At 36.0% G+C, this 14,717-nt stretch overlaps 2 protein-coding genes across 2 annotated transcripts; both read right to left on the minus strand.

Moving 5' to 3' along the window:
- Positions 1 to 533: 533 nt before the first annotated feature.
- On the minus strand, positions 534 to 7,626 carry LOC117319288 (serine/threonine-protein phosphatase 6 regulatory ankyrin repeat subunit B-like). Its single transcript, XM_033874119.1, has 3 exons — positions 7,474 to 7,626; positions 4,832 to 4,873; positions 534 to 4,099 (listed from the first exon to the last, which is right to left on the minus strand). The coding sequence occupies exons 1-3, from the start codon at positions 7,541 to 7,543 to the stop codon at positions 534 to 536; spliced, it is 3,678 nt and encodes a 1,225-aa protein (XP_033730010.1). The 5' UTR covers positions 7,544 to 7,626.
- Positions 7,627 to 7,784: 158 nt separating this feature from the next.
- LOC117319289 lies at positions 7,785 to 11,132 on the minus strand. Its single transcript, XM_033874120.1, has 3 exons — positions 10,892 to 11,132; positions 10,528 to 10,665; positions 7,785 to 7,997 (listed from the first exon to the last, which is right to left on the minus strand). The coding sequence occupies exons 1-3, from the start codon at positions 11,130 to 11,132 to the stop codon at positions 7,828 to 7,830; spliced, it is 549 nt and encodes a 182-aa protein (XP_033730011.1). The 3' UTR covers positions 7,785 to 7,827.
- Between the last annotated feature and the right edge of the window lie 3,585 nt (positions 11,133 to 14,717).

Consider the following 14,717-nt stretch of genomic DNA (forward strand, 5'->3'; position numbering starts at 1 on the left):
CGACCAAATGAAGGCAATGCTGCTCACGTCGGTCTTTTTTGTAAAGCAATCTAGGATATTCTCCGATTAAGTACAAGCAAATATCTTTGTTTCCTTTCAAACATGCATGATGTAAAACTGTCCAACCATCAATGTCTAATAGACCCTCCATGAATATTTCTTTTTCTGTTTCATTCATATCTTTTAGAGCTAAATCAGCTATTGATTGAAAACACTCTACATTTCCGGATTGAGCGACCAAATGAAGGCAATGCTGCTCACGTCGGTCTTTTTTGGAAAGCAATCTAGGATATTCTCCGATTAAGTACAAGCAAATATCTTTGTTTCCTTTCAAACATGCATGATGTAAAACTGTCAACCATCATTGTCTAATAGACTCTCCATGAATATTTCTTTTTCTGATTCATTCATATCTTTTAGAGCTAAATCAGCTATTGATTGAAAACACTCTACATTTCCGGATTCAGCGACCAAATGAAGGCAATGCTGCTCACGTCGGTCTTTTTTGTAAAGCAATCTAGGATATTCTCCGATTAAGTACAAGCAGATATCTTTGTTTCCTTCAAACATGCATGATGTAAAACTGTCCAACCATCAATGTCTAATAGACTCTCCATGAATATTTCTTTTTCTGTTTCATTCATATCTTTTAGAGCTAAATCAGCTATTGATTGAAAACACTCTACATTTCCGGATTTAGCGACCAAATGAAGGCAATGCTGCTCACGTCGGTCTTTTTTGGAAAGCAATCTAGGATATTCTCCGATTAAGTACAAGCAAATATCTTTGTTCCCTTTCAAACATGCCTGATGTAAAACTGTCCAACCATCAATGTCTAATAGACTCTCCATGAATATTTCTTTTTCTGTTTCATTCATATCTTTTAGAGCTAAATCAGCTATTGATTGAAAACACTCTACATTTCCGGATTCAGCGACCAAATGAAGGCAATGCTGCTCACGTCGGTCTTTTTTGGAAAGCAATCTAGGATATTCTCCGATTAAGTACAAGCAAATATCTTTGTTTCCTTTCAAACATGCATGATGTAAAACTGTCCAACCATAATTGTCTAATAGACTCTCCATGAATATTTCTTTTTCTGTTTCATTCATATCTTTTAGAGCTAAATCAGCTATTGATTGAAAACACTCTACATTTCCGGATTCAGCGACCAAATGAAGGCAATGCTGCTCACATCGGTTTTTTTTGGAAAGCAATCTAGGATATTCTCCGATTAAGTACAAGCAAATATCCTTGTTTCCTGTCAAGCATGCATGATGTAAAACTGTCCAACCATCATTGTCTAATAATCTCTCCATGAATATTCCTTTTTCTGTTTCATTTATATCTTTTAGTGCTATATCATATATTGATTGAAAACACTCTACATTACCGGAGCGTGCAATCAAATGAAGGCAATGACGATCGAATCGATCTTTTTTGTAAATCAATCTAGGATATTCTTTGATTAAGTACAAGCAAATATCTTTGTTTCCTTTCAGACATGCATGGTATAAAACTGTCGTACCATACTTGTCTTTTAGACTCTCCATGAATATTTCTTTTTGTGTTTTGTTCATATTTTTTAGAGCTAAATCAGCTATTGATTGAAAACACTTTACATTGCCGGATTGAGCGACCAAATGAAGGCAGTGATGATCAAATTGGTCTTTTATATGAAACAATCTAGGACATTCTCCAATTAAGTACAAGCAAATATGTGTGTGTCCACCGTTACAGGCTAAATGCAACAACGTGAAACCTAAATTGTTATCTGTCATGATTTTGTCACTTTCCTCTTTGTTTTTACCTTTAATCATGAAGGCAGCTGCTGATTTGAAACATTCTATTTTGCCAGCCAATATCATGCAATGGAGACAGCTAAGACCTTTGTGGTTTTTCTGAAAATATGGCGGACATATGGGTAATAGCTTTACACATACTTCTTCATTTCCACACTTGCACATCCAATGTAAAATTGAGTCACCATTTTCATCTATCAGCGATTCCATCATGCCGTTCTGACAAATACTCTTTATAACGCGTTCAATGTCTTTCACTGTAAGTATACCTAGCTTACAGGACATTGCTGTCGAAGACAGATCATTAACACTATTTGGATTTTTTTGTGTTAACAGATAGGGATATTGTTTCATCAGGTACACTATCATAATTCTTTGTTTTGATTGAAATGCCAGGTGTAAAACAGTGGAGCCGTTTTGATTTGTCAATGCTTTGATTGACTGTTTTATTTCCTCGTTACTCTGACATTCCTGAATGAATAAGTTAGCTACTATTCGAAAACAGTCTATAGACTCTGTTTTTGCAATTATGTGTAACAAATGGTCATTGCTGTTTTTGTCCCTGCGTGACAACAGGTTCGGGGATATCTCTAAAATATAGGCACACATCTCATGCTGTCCGACAACGCATGCCGCACATAAAATATCCCATTTTTCGCTGTCTGTGAGTTTTTTTAGTAATTTATCTAATATCTTCATTATTTCAATGTTTCCACCAATTGCTGCACAGAAGCATGACGTACCATCAGGTTCAATGTTTTTGTGAAGGAGATAGGTCGAGCACTCAAAGCTTCCTTCTGAGAGTGCTACGTCTAATGCATACTTCATATGGTTTGTTAAGTCTAGTATATCTAAACGTTTAGTGAAATGGCTAATCAGGTTAATCGAATTCATTTTAGCAGCGTAAATCAGAAAGCAACTGGATGTGTCTTCCCTCTTTTTCGCAATATCCATGAAAGGAATCAATCTGTTATCCGATAACATTAATGGTTCTCCTGTTTCCAATCTAATAAAATAGTCTTCTGTGGAATACTTCTCTGATTTGAGCCAATTGAAAAATCCAATGAGAAATTCTTCATTATTCCATGATGACATCGAAGATACCGCAATGTAACTTGAGTGCTGCTTTGATTCAAGTTCTCGCACTATACGTTGGTAAGCGATTTCATAATTGTCTTTCTCTATCACTACCTTATGTAGTATATCTTTACATTCACTTGTTGCTACGTAATGCAAACAACTACTTGGGCAGTTATTAAGGAAACCTCTTGGTGTTTTCTTCCCATAGAGGATAGCAATAACGTCTTGTATCGAGTCATGGAAGAATTTATAGATACCTTTCTCTTTACGCACAAATGAATCACATAAAACATCAAGGCCTTCCTGGAGACACGGTAGTTGTGTTGCAATGTCTGCGGTTATATGCTTTGAATCAGGAAAGACATGAGAAGAGACACTAAACGCACGTGTTATCCCTTCTTTGTCGAAACATTCACTTTCAAAATCCAGCAAATTTGTTGAGACAGGTTCTCGAGATAACAAAATGTATATCAGCGCTGTTTGTTTTGCTCTGTTAAACTTTTCCGTGATAACTGATCTAATACTTTGGAATGGTTTTCTAAAATACTCAACTCTTTCTGGATGCAAATCTGGCGTTTTTCTGAATATACGGCAACATTCAGGAAATCCGATCGGTGGAGAAACGGCAGTGATTTGATTGATCTCAATTTCTGAAAATGGTTTGAAATTATCTATCGTCTGTGTATATGTCGTGAGAAGGGTTTCCCTTTCCTCCCGTAAAATGTATTCAGGCGAGCTGAGATCAATGACATGCCCATCATCAAACAGTGAGAGACAATCGAACTTAGATTTGTACTCGTTATATATGTCATTTCTTAATGTAATGATCAAATGGTTTGCTGATTCCTTCCCCACTACGATTGAATTGAGCATTTCGCCATGCTGTTTCCACCATGTCAAATCTTGTGATACCTCAGAACTATAACCTAACAGGTCATCCAATAAAATGGAAAGATTTGCATTAGCTGAAATGACCTTATCCCAGCGCTGAAGGCTTGGGAGGCGTAAGGGTTTCTTGCAGTTAAATGCGTGTATTTGCGCTGGAGAATGAAGCCAATCTAAAAGTTCAGTAGCTAAACGTGTTTTTCCTGACCCGGAGTCTCCCCTTATAACCACAAACCTTTTCTCTTTGATTTTCTCTTTGGCACAGTCAAAGGCCTTCGTCGTTACAAACTGAAATGTACTTCGTTGTTCCTGTACCCAGTTCTCTGTCTGACCTGAAAATATAAATGAATATCCTGTTGATCTTGATTTAGTTTTGTATGAAAGCATAGAACTTAAAACAATTATTCGTTAATTATCGAATACTGCATACACAAACTCCCACCCCGAAAAATCGTTCAACACATTGATGAATTTCTCCTATGTACAAGGATACAGTTTTCCTATAGTAAAACATGTCATCCTTCAGTGTGTGACGCTTCAATAACTTCTTTGTGAGTATATGAGTATCCTATCTATCTATGTATGCCGCATACAAAAAAAGAAGAAAAAACAAACAAACAAATAAACAAACAAAAGACAAACAACAAAGCTCAACCCAGTGGTGTATTTCTCCTATTTACAACGATACAGTTTCCTACAGTAAAACATGTCATCCTTCAGTGTGTGACGCTTTAATAATTCAATATGTGAGTGTATGACTATCCTATCATTGATTTATTAAGCCGAATCAGAAGTATTCTGTATTATCAAAATTGATTATGCATTAAAAACTTTTGTAGCCAATTAATTGTTGCTGTTATGACTTTATGGCACACTGTAATTTTCTTAACACTAAATAGGCCAGAACGCATTAGGTAGACCATTCCGGACAATCTTATACGATTAAGAGACGCTAGTTAAACAATATGAAGCTAGTTTTAGTTCATGTGTTTTGAAAATTCCATTGCCTAAAGGAAAGACAAATTTAACCGAAGAAATACAGAAACATTTGTATTGACACTTACTGATAATGTTTCGTTGCTCCGTCTGATCAATATTTTCCTTTTCTAAAATGAAATAAATATAAAGTATTTTAGCCGGAACTCATTGTAGTGGTTTTAAAAAGGTATAACTACCGATCTGTTTCAAGAACACAACGGAAAAACGTTTTGACAAAAAAAAGAAAAAAGAAAAAAAAGAGGCCTATAGGCCTAAACGCTCACCTGCTGTGATTATAGCCTCATATCATTTTTTTTGCATCCCCCTACGAACCAACTAGAGGTTGATAGCTGCATGGCTGGTGGGCAGTATATTACCAAGGGTCTATCTCAAAGAATGTAAAGTTAAAATTTCTGGGAAATGTGATTCTGGAGATGGCAAAAAATGGTGGATATCTTGAATGATGTAGTTATTTGAAACACAATTGAAATCCATCTGCATCCGATGCTGATCATCCACAGGAAGCTTTAACAAAATTCATCAAGTTTTTGTTTTCATCATTTTCATCATCATCAAAATATCGAATGGCGAGTTTGCAATATTTCGATATACATAAACATATTAGGTCGAAGAAGTATATTGTCAACTTATTGAGGCAATCTAGACAAAATAATTGCCTAACATAATTATTGAAAAAAGTAGGTAACAGTGACCTAATTTTGCAATATCAGTTATCGGCATGCATTTATTCTAGATGCCCATTTCTGTTGCCCTAATTTTATTATTATTGATAAAGAAGGTCACAATGACCTAATTTTGCCATATTAGCTATCGGCATGTCTTCTCATCATATATGTCCATTTCTATTGCCCTAATATAATAATTGAAAAAGTAGGTCTCGGTGACCTAATTTTGCAATATTTGCTATTGACATGCCTTCTCATCCTTGATGTCCATTTCTATAACCCTACTATATTCATTGAAAAAAGTAGGTCACAGTGATCTAATTTTGAAATATTTGTTATCGACAGGCCTCTCTCATCTTAAGTGTAAATTATTATTGCCCTAATGTAATAACTGAAAAGTAGGTCACAGTGACCTAATTTTGCAATATTTGCTTTCAGCATTCCTTTCTCATCTTATATGTCCATTTTTATTGCCCTATCATAATTACTGAAAAAGTAGGTCACAGAGACCTAATTTTGCTATATTTGCTTTCAGCATTCCTTTCTCATCTTATATGTCCATTTTTATTGCCCTATCATAATTACTGAAAAAGTAGGTCACAGAGACCTAATTTTGCTATATTTGCTATCGGCATGCCTTTCTCATCCTAGATGTCCATTTCTATTGCCCTAATGTAATAATTGAAAAAAGTAGGTCAGAGTGACCTAATTTTGCAATATTTGTTATCGGCATGCCTTTCTCATCCTAGATGTCCATTTCTATTGCCATAGCATAATTATTGAAAAAGTAGGTCACAGTGACCTAATTTTGCAATATTTGCTACCGGCATGCCTTTCGCATCCTAGATGTCCATTTTTATTGCCCAAATATAATTATTGAAAAGTAGGTCACAGTGACCTAATTTTGCAATATTTGTTATCGGCATTCCTTCCTCATCCTTGATGTCTAATTTTGTTGCCCTAATGTAATCATAGAAAAATTAGGTCACAGTGACCTAATTTTGCAATATTTGCTATCAGCATGCAATTATCTTCCTAGATGTCAGTTGATATAGTCCTATCATTATTCCTACCTAGAGCAATGTAAAGACATAAATAGTATCAATGTGGCATGTTTTCCACTTGCACAGTATCACTACATAATATATATGTATATGATTAATTAATTAGAAACCTTTAGACTCTCTCCAAATTTGATTTAAATGATCCGAAGTTTTCTGATATTTACCATATTTACACATTAAAGCTAGACACTGGGTAACTGGGCAGCTCTGGAGATAGGGCTCCATTCCCAGACCTCTGCTGCCCTTTATCTAATTACTTTTATTGTTTTCATGTGTGACCCTAAACCAGCAATACTATGGCTTCATGCAGAGATTAAGCTAACAGGTATTCTCATCAAAACTAATTGGTATCAGAGAGTAGAAAATCCAAAAGCCTAGTTATCTTAAACAAAGAAATGTTCTACAGAACCCCCCATTTGGGACCCCTAGCAGCAATGTTCACATTGAAGATAAATACAGTTGGTGCTGCTTGCAGCCAAGCTAGTCAGCTGCCAGTTCCCCTATTATGGACCCCTAGCGGCAATGTTCACACTGAAGATATATACAGTGTATACAGACAGGTACAAACCATACAATCAAATTAATTAAAAATCAACCACTCATTATACGTACTCCAAATTAAACTCGTCTCTTTATCATCACTATCTGAACCTTATTATTGAAAATCAACTCTAAATGATGTTCCAGTCATTAAATATCTTGTTCACAAACAAAAACTAAAGTTATTTTCCATAGCTCATCAGATGATAATTGCTGTGGTGGCCATCTTGTAAATTCAAGGAATTTTTTAAACAACACCTCTTATTAAGAAATGTCACTAGAACATTCCTAGAAGCAAATAATATTGGAGTTATAACGATAAACATAAATTCAAAGATGGCTCAGGTGAGCTAAAAAAAACCCAAAAAACAAAAGAATATGAGTTGAAAATCATAATGTACACATGTATTAGAAAGCCCCTATGTATCATTCACTCACCTTTGATAGATGACATTATTTCCTCGTGTTGTTTCATTCTCTGTTCATATCCATCACATAAATCCTGCATCGTTTTTTCTTTTTCTTTTAACCAATCCTGGTAATCATGGTCGAAGTTCTTTCCTTGGTCACACGCATAAGTAGAAATAAACGTTTGATAATACTTAATGCATTAATTCACAAACACAGTTTCAGAACGTGTAAGTTAAAGTTGTATATATAGTTGAAGAAAATTTCATGGGCTTCTTTCTCTGAAATAATCAAACGAAATTCCTCAAAAATACAATTAATGATTATTTGTGGTACTGCTTCCTCATGATGATATCATTGTAATTATTTGCCTTCAGGATTCAGCTATTCCATAAAAACACCAGTTTGATAATCACCTTCCATTTGCTGTGATATTTTTTCAACTATACTCTCCGCAATCTCCGCTATTGCCTTCTTCAACTGAGATTGGCTTTGATGCACTACTTCACGCATCTCTCGATTTAAGTCTTCAATAGCCTCGGAGCAATTTTCAGCTGAAATCAGGTGTGATATTGTTTGAATAAGTTCCATATATATACCAATCCGAATCTCGTATAAAACTATATGATACAGAGAAAACCAATAAATATGAATTTAGAAGACCGAAGAATACACATATGCTTTTATATATTTCCACATAACCTATCAATTTGTTGCTTTCACTGATGCAGGCTAGTCATGTTTCGCATTGTAGGGCCTTCGATTTTTTATTCTGCTTATGGGAAGCCTATTCTGATCAAAAAATGCAAAAAGTTTTCTTCACCTTCAGCATCTTTTACATAGTTTGATATCCGTAATCATTAGTCGATAGAGAATGAAGCTGTTTTGGATGTTATTTGTTTTTCAAATGATATTTACATATATCTTGGAATTTAAAAAAAGGAAAAGCCCAGGAATTGATATTTTTAAATCGAATGTCCATATTCACAAATCAATAAACATTCATTAATACTATTCATTCCATAAACAACTGGGCACTGGATACTATGTATCTTTGCTATTTTGAAACCTGGAAAACCGAAAATATTCGCGACAGAAATAGACTTGAATCATGTGACGGGCAAACTGAATATATATTATTCTATTAAAAAATCCGAGCCCGATCCTAATTGTCCAGTAGATACTTTTATAAAGGTTTCGCTTGACTGTCTGATGAGGACGTAATTTGTTTATAACCACAACATAGACGTACGTTTTGTGCTTCACAGTGAGTCCATATATTTAGGTTGTACTTGATCACATTGCAGGTCAGTGACTCTCAGGAGTATAACTTTATAATGCAGACATGTCTGTTTTCTGTTTGACGTCCAATTTCAAACGGAAAATTCGATGTAATTCAATGATAACATCTTCAAATATAAATTTGCCATTAGGCACAGTGAATGGCTAATACTTAAGGATGCTACACCTCCGACAGAGTGTAATAAATTGTTATTATTTAGACAATGAATGACATTTAATCCAAACATGATGGACTATTATAACGAAAACTATTGTCGCAATGAAGCCAAGAATATTTGAATATCTTTTAAATATCTCTGCAACATTATGATCTTCTTTGCATACACTTGACCTTGAACGCAGTGCATTCTCGGAGAGATTTACATGCAGAAGAAAACAAACATGATGGACTTTTTTTATTAGATTCAGCTGGGGTAACTATATATTGCCTATCATAACTACACATTTTAAATGCCGAGGTTTTAATGCAAACAGAGAATAAAAAAAAAAAAATATCCGTTGCGAAAAATCACAATCCTTCGCCCACGAACCGAGATACACATTCCTAGCGTTACCCCCTTCGGCCACATGTCGCTGGATTTATACAAGTGTGATTTATCAACAGGTTTAAGCTGGTAAATTATAACTAGAGAACCTGTAATCAATACACATCACACGAGAAATCTTAAACATTGATTCAATCGCACCATATGCTTACAGTTTTCAGTAAAGATGACAACAGACCAAACGTTACACTACGTACGTATGTACGTTACACATTTGCCTCTCCAATAATAACTTAACTGTGTCATTTCCGCATGTGTTCCGATTCAAATTGTCGTTTATAATTCAACCTGTCTGTACAGTCTGCGATTGAAATCCTTCTATTTATGTTTCCTTCTTTTTGGAGATGTAAGGCTAATACATGTGGCCTTGCTCGCTTCGCTAGTTTTGGTTCCTACTCGTTTGTGTTTTCTGTTATTTGTCACATGCGCAATCAGTGTTTCATTCAATACGGAGGTGCAACGAATTGGAATTTCTTCGGGACGCAATTCATTATTTTAAAGATGTAACTTTCCGAAGATAGTTATAACGTTAAGTGTGTAACTTGTATTGTATAAGAAAAATACATACGAATCTATTCGTATTTTTAATTTATAAAAAAATACTATTTGTCCGAGGAATAGCATCTTCAACAGAAACTTGCATCAGAAAGCTACTAAACATGCTACATTGAGATGTCTCGAAGAGCCACTTACTGATATTGTACACGACTTTAGACTTGTCTCGGACCAGCATTGGACCGGCACCTTTTGAAGTTATACAGAGTTTCGAACGATTCTTTACCTGAATGACTTCATTTTGATGCGGCATAACAGCTCATGGAAAACAATCATGACGATATCCTAATATAGTTTAACTTAATTATTGTTTGTTGCTCGTCTTAGTTCCTTGTCATCTTTGTCAAGAATCATAAAAAATGAGTCTAGCATACGTTACTGAGAATATACTACTTATATACTGTGATACAGTTGTTATTCCACGTCATTGAAATTATCAAATCCTTAGTGTCTAAAAAGAATCAGATAAACAGCCAAATGATAACCATTACTATGACGACACAATATTGATTGATGGCATCAAACGGTGTTATTATACGATTAACCACGTAGATAGCTATGTAGTCCTAACGTAAAGCGTGTGTTAAGAACAGTCTATGTGAATTCGTACCTAATCCCAATTCTTAAACATGCTATATGACCATAGGGAATACTTACCTTCTTCGATTTGGTAAATTCTTACCTTGTCCGCCCTCAGATGTCTCTATGGTATTTGATGTCGTTCGTCCAGCTGTTGTGTTAGTTTTATATTGCTGTTGTTTACTGGAGGGGATGTCACGGCGATCCAAAGTTTCGATGGCATCACGTTTACGTTTTTGCCCTTGGGAATAATTTCATTATTTATTGTTTTGATGGTAAAAGAGTAAAAGAAAAAATCGTAGTTCAATGAAATATGCTCATATGAAAAGACGTTCCAACTAGAAATACTTACTGAAATTGTATAAAACTGAAGAATGTTTGCCAACAAGAGTTGGCCGATCACATATCAAAGTTAAGACAATGATCTAATGTCGTGATAACAGTGTTCAAGCTAGGTTATTGTTTACGATGTCCGACCTCTGCAACATGCGTGTAGTCTTGGTGAATTCTTACCTTGTCGGACTTCTGAAACTGCCGAATCGTCATAGGCATTTTAACATTGGTATCTTCTGGCCGACCATATCTAGTATTGGACGCTCCGCTCCCAAATGACTCTTTGATATTTGATGGCACTCTTTCAACTGTCATATTATTTTCATAATGGAATTGTTTACTGGAGGGATTGCCACGGTCTTCCGAAGTTTCCATGGTATCACTTTTACGTTTTCGCCCACCTGTGGGAATAATTCCATTTTTAACTGTTGTGTATGAATCTAAGTCTAAAGAAATCCATTGCAAATAATGTGAAACGTTCGGAGCCATTTTTATATGCATGATTGTATACATGTTTCTATAAGATCCTAAATAAAATTGGAAGTAAGCTTATATATCCTGGGTGGATAAAATGAATTTTTTCTTTTTTTTTCGGGAAGATGTCATCTGTTATAATACAGCCAGGACTCTGTGACATCATTGATGCCAACTTTCTAATATACAATCAATTTAGGCTAGTTCCATCGTTAGTTAGGCCTATTTCAACTTATTATGCTGAAACATGTATACAAAATTATTGAAAGCCAAACGTGAGCTGCTAATATAGGTATGAAGAAGGTATGCATCCTATTGTACCTGCAGTAACTACTCAAGCATTATGGTACTTTAAAATATAAACTTGAGTCTTTTCGTTCAGGAATCATTTGATGTTAATTAATCTTTATGAGATTTTATGGCATAGTTATTGTGAACAATGCGACAAAGGATAACAACCAGATAGAGACTATCTTCTATAGTGGCTGATTTCTGCCATTTCGTTGTTTCGTTCTGGCACCCCGACAGAACGATAATCTTCGTCTTTTCGCGCCCGATAATTAGCGTTATGGCGCCGCGCAATAACGAAAAGACGCCACAACTCAACGCGAAATAACGAAAACGTGGAGCCGCTAATCAGCGGGGCGAGCTAATTCGCCCCGCTAATCATCGTCTTTTCGCCCCGCCATAACCTCTGTTTATCGTTATGGCGCCCCGCTAATCATCGTCTTTTCGCCCCGCCATAACGCTGTTTACCGTTATGGCGCCCGGCTAATCATCTTCTTTTCGCCCCGCCATAACGCTGTTAACCGTTATGGCGCCCCGCTAATCATCTTCTTTTCGCCCCGCCATAACACTGTTTATCGTTATGGCGCCCCGATAAACAGCGTCTTTTCGCCCCGACAAGACGATAATTATCGTCTTTCGCCCCTCTGTTTATCGTTATGGCGCCCCGCTAAACATCGTCTTTTCGCCCCGCCATAACGCTGTTTACCGTTATGGCGCCCCGCTAATCATCTTCTTTTCGCCCCGCCATAACGCTGTTTATCGTTATGGCGCCCCGCTAAACATCGTCTTTTCGCTCCGACAAGACGATCATTATCGTTATGGCGCCTTCCAGCTAGTCATGCGCTGAGCAATCTGTCATAGAAGATGGCGGAGCAAAGCAGTTACACCAGCCTTTTGAACAGAAACAATACCACTAATATCCTTTTTATTTAGCTTTAATGACCTTTTAGGTGAGTTTTAAAATGGTTTGGTACACATTGTACCGCTTATGTTCACTTGTGCTGTTTTATATATGTTCGAATATACGGTTAAGTTGCTTTTTCAATTTTACATTTTGAAATCCTAATTTATATTCAGTAAAAATGTGTAACATGTTGTTAAATACAATTTCTGATAATTTTCCTTAAACATTGTCAGAACAGGATCTAATTAGAGAATATCATTTTGCTGGCTACACGTACTCCGAGATTATTCTTATTCTTTTCTACCGACATCACGTGTCTATAAGGTTTGTATGTTTGTTTTTCAGACTATTTGGACAACGCTTCAAATATTTGTTTTTTTTAACACATCATTGATTCCCTCTTTATGAGGATGTTATATCTTTAATGTATTTTGAATGAAAGAGCATTGCATGGTATATATAGCGAGTTTACAAAGCCACGTTTATATTTATGTAATATTAATTATAAGCTGTTATTTCAGCTGTAGACAACGACATCGGATACTCAGATCACTAGGTCTTCGTCGTCAGCATGCGGTAATGGATGAAGTAGCTCAAGCTATACAGGTAAGTGTATCCTCCTTATTTGGTAAAATACATACCTGGTGAAAAGAATCATTTTATTCAGCTCATATACTCACTTCGGATAAGTTATTCCAGTATGATTTATAATGAAGCCCTGATAGGAATATATAAAACGCAGATGCATTTATAATTGTTATCGCATTTGTCGCATATTATTTAATAAAACAAAACCCCAATAATTGCGGCCATTTATGATGAGCAACCAATTTTCCACCATTCGCATATGTCGTATGTATTGTTGATCGAGTTTCTATTTAAAAAAAAATAAGCAAACAAAGCTTCACAGTATTGATATATGCATCACTTAAAACTATGTACACAAACATATATCTATGAAAAGGGTCAGCAATGGTATACATATTATTACATATTATATGAAAAGAGTTGAAAACAATAGGTTAAATGACATAATAAGGTAAAATAACTATGTTTAATAGTACGAAACTGTAACAAAAATAAGAATGTATTGAATAAACTGGTATCTTAATTGTAATTATGATTTTCGTTCTGTTTGAACATTTCACAATACAGCAAGACATACAATGCAGTGTATCATCGGTTGGTTATAGAAGCATGACGCGTCGTCTTTTGACAAGGCATGGAATAGCAGTTGAAAGGTAAGATTATGTTCGTCAGAAAAAAAAACAAACAAACAAACAAATAAAAACAAACCACATTATTCGTTAACACAATGCATGACATGAAAAATAAAATAAAGTATCAATTTTTGCATTTAGAAACAGAACGAATTAAATCAAACTTTGAGATCATTTACGGCATTTCTATTTCTGAACATGAACAAAGATATGCTCTCGAAATGATGTTCGCTTTTGTTCATTTACCCTCGTTTCCTGCACTTACTCACACCGGGTACACATATCACCTACACGTATACCGGGTACACATGTCACACACACGTATACCGGGTACACATGTCACATACAGGTATACCGGGTACACATATCACATACAGGTATACCGGGAACACATGTCACATACACGTATACCGGGTACACATATCACATACAGGTATACCGGGTACACATGTCACATACACGTATACCGGGTACACATATCACATACACGTATACCGGGTACACATGTCACACACACGTATACCGGGAACACATATCACCTACACACACGTATACCGGGAACACATGTCACCTACATACACGTATACCGGGAACACATGTCACCTACACGTATACCGGGAACACATGTCACCTACAGGTATACCGGGTACACATATCACACACACGTATACCGGGAACACATGTCACCTACACACACGTATACCGGGTACACATGTCACCTACACGTATACCGGGTACACATGTCACACACACGTATACCGGGTACACATGCCTCCTACACTATACCGGGTACACATGTCACCTACATATATATGTATACCGGGTACACATGTCACCTACATATATGTATAACGGATATACATGTCACATACATACATGTATACCGGGTACACATGTGACCTACATGTATACCTGGTGTACATATCACACACATGTATACTAGAAGTGTCACTTTTAGGTCAACCGGGTACACGTGTCACCCACATGTACATTGTATACTGGATAAATGTGTCATATGCACGTATACCCGGTATACGTGTGTGTAGGTGACATGTGTTCCCGGTATACGTGTGT

The sequence above is a fragment of the Pecten maximus genome, unplaced genomic scaffold (assembly GCF_902652985.1).
Source record: "Pecten maximus unplaced genomic scaffold, xPecMax1.1, whole genome shotgun sequence".
Taxonomy (NCBI): domain Eukaryota; kingdom Metazoa; phylum Mollusca; class Bivalvia; order Pectinida; family Pectinidae; genus Pecten; species Pecten maximus.

What these genes read in the sequence shown, in the direction of transcription:
- LOC117319288 (XM_033874119.1), bottom strand. Translation starts at nt 7,543, where the DNA reads ATGCAGGATTTATGTGATGGATATGAACAGAGAATGAAACAACACGAG. An exon ending in AATAATGTCATCTATCAAAG is followed by an intron (nt 4,874 to 7,473) that starts GTGAGTGAATGA and finishes ATTTCATTTTAG; the next exon opens with AAAAGGAAAATATTGATCAG. An exon ending in GGAGCAACGAAACATTATCA is followed by an intron (nt 4,100 to 4,831) that starts GTAAGTGTCAAT and finishes TTATATTTTCAG; the next exon opens with GTCAGACAGAGAACTGGGTA.
- LOC117319289 (XM_033874120.1), bottom strand. Translation starts at nt 11,132, where the DNA reads ATGGAAACTTCGGAAGACCGTGGCAATCCCTCCAGTAAACAATTCCAT. An exon ending in TGTTGCAGAGGTCGGACATC is followed by an intron (nt 10,666 to 10,891) that starts GTAAACAATAAC and finishes ATTATTCCCAAG; the next exon opens with GGCAAAAACGTAAACGTGAT. An exon ending in GACATCTGAGGGCGGACAAG is followed by an intron (nt 7,998 to 10,527) that starts GTAAGAATTTAC and finishes ACCTGATTTCAG; the next exon opens with CTGAAAATTGCTCCGAGGCT.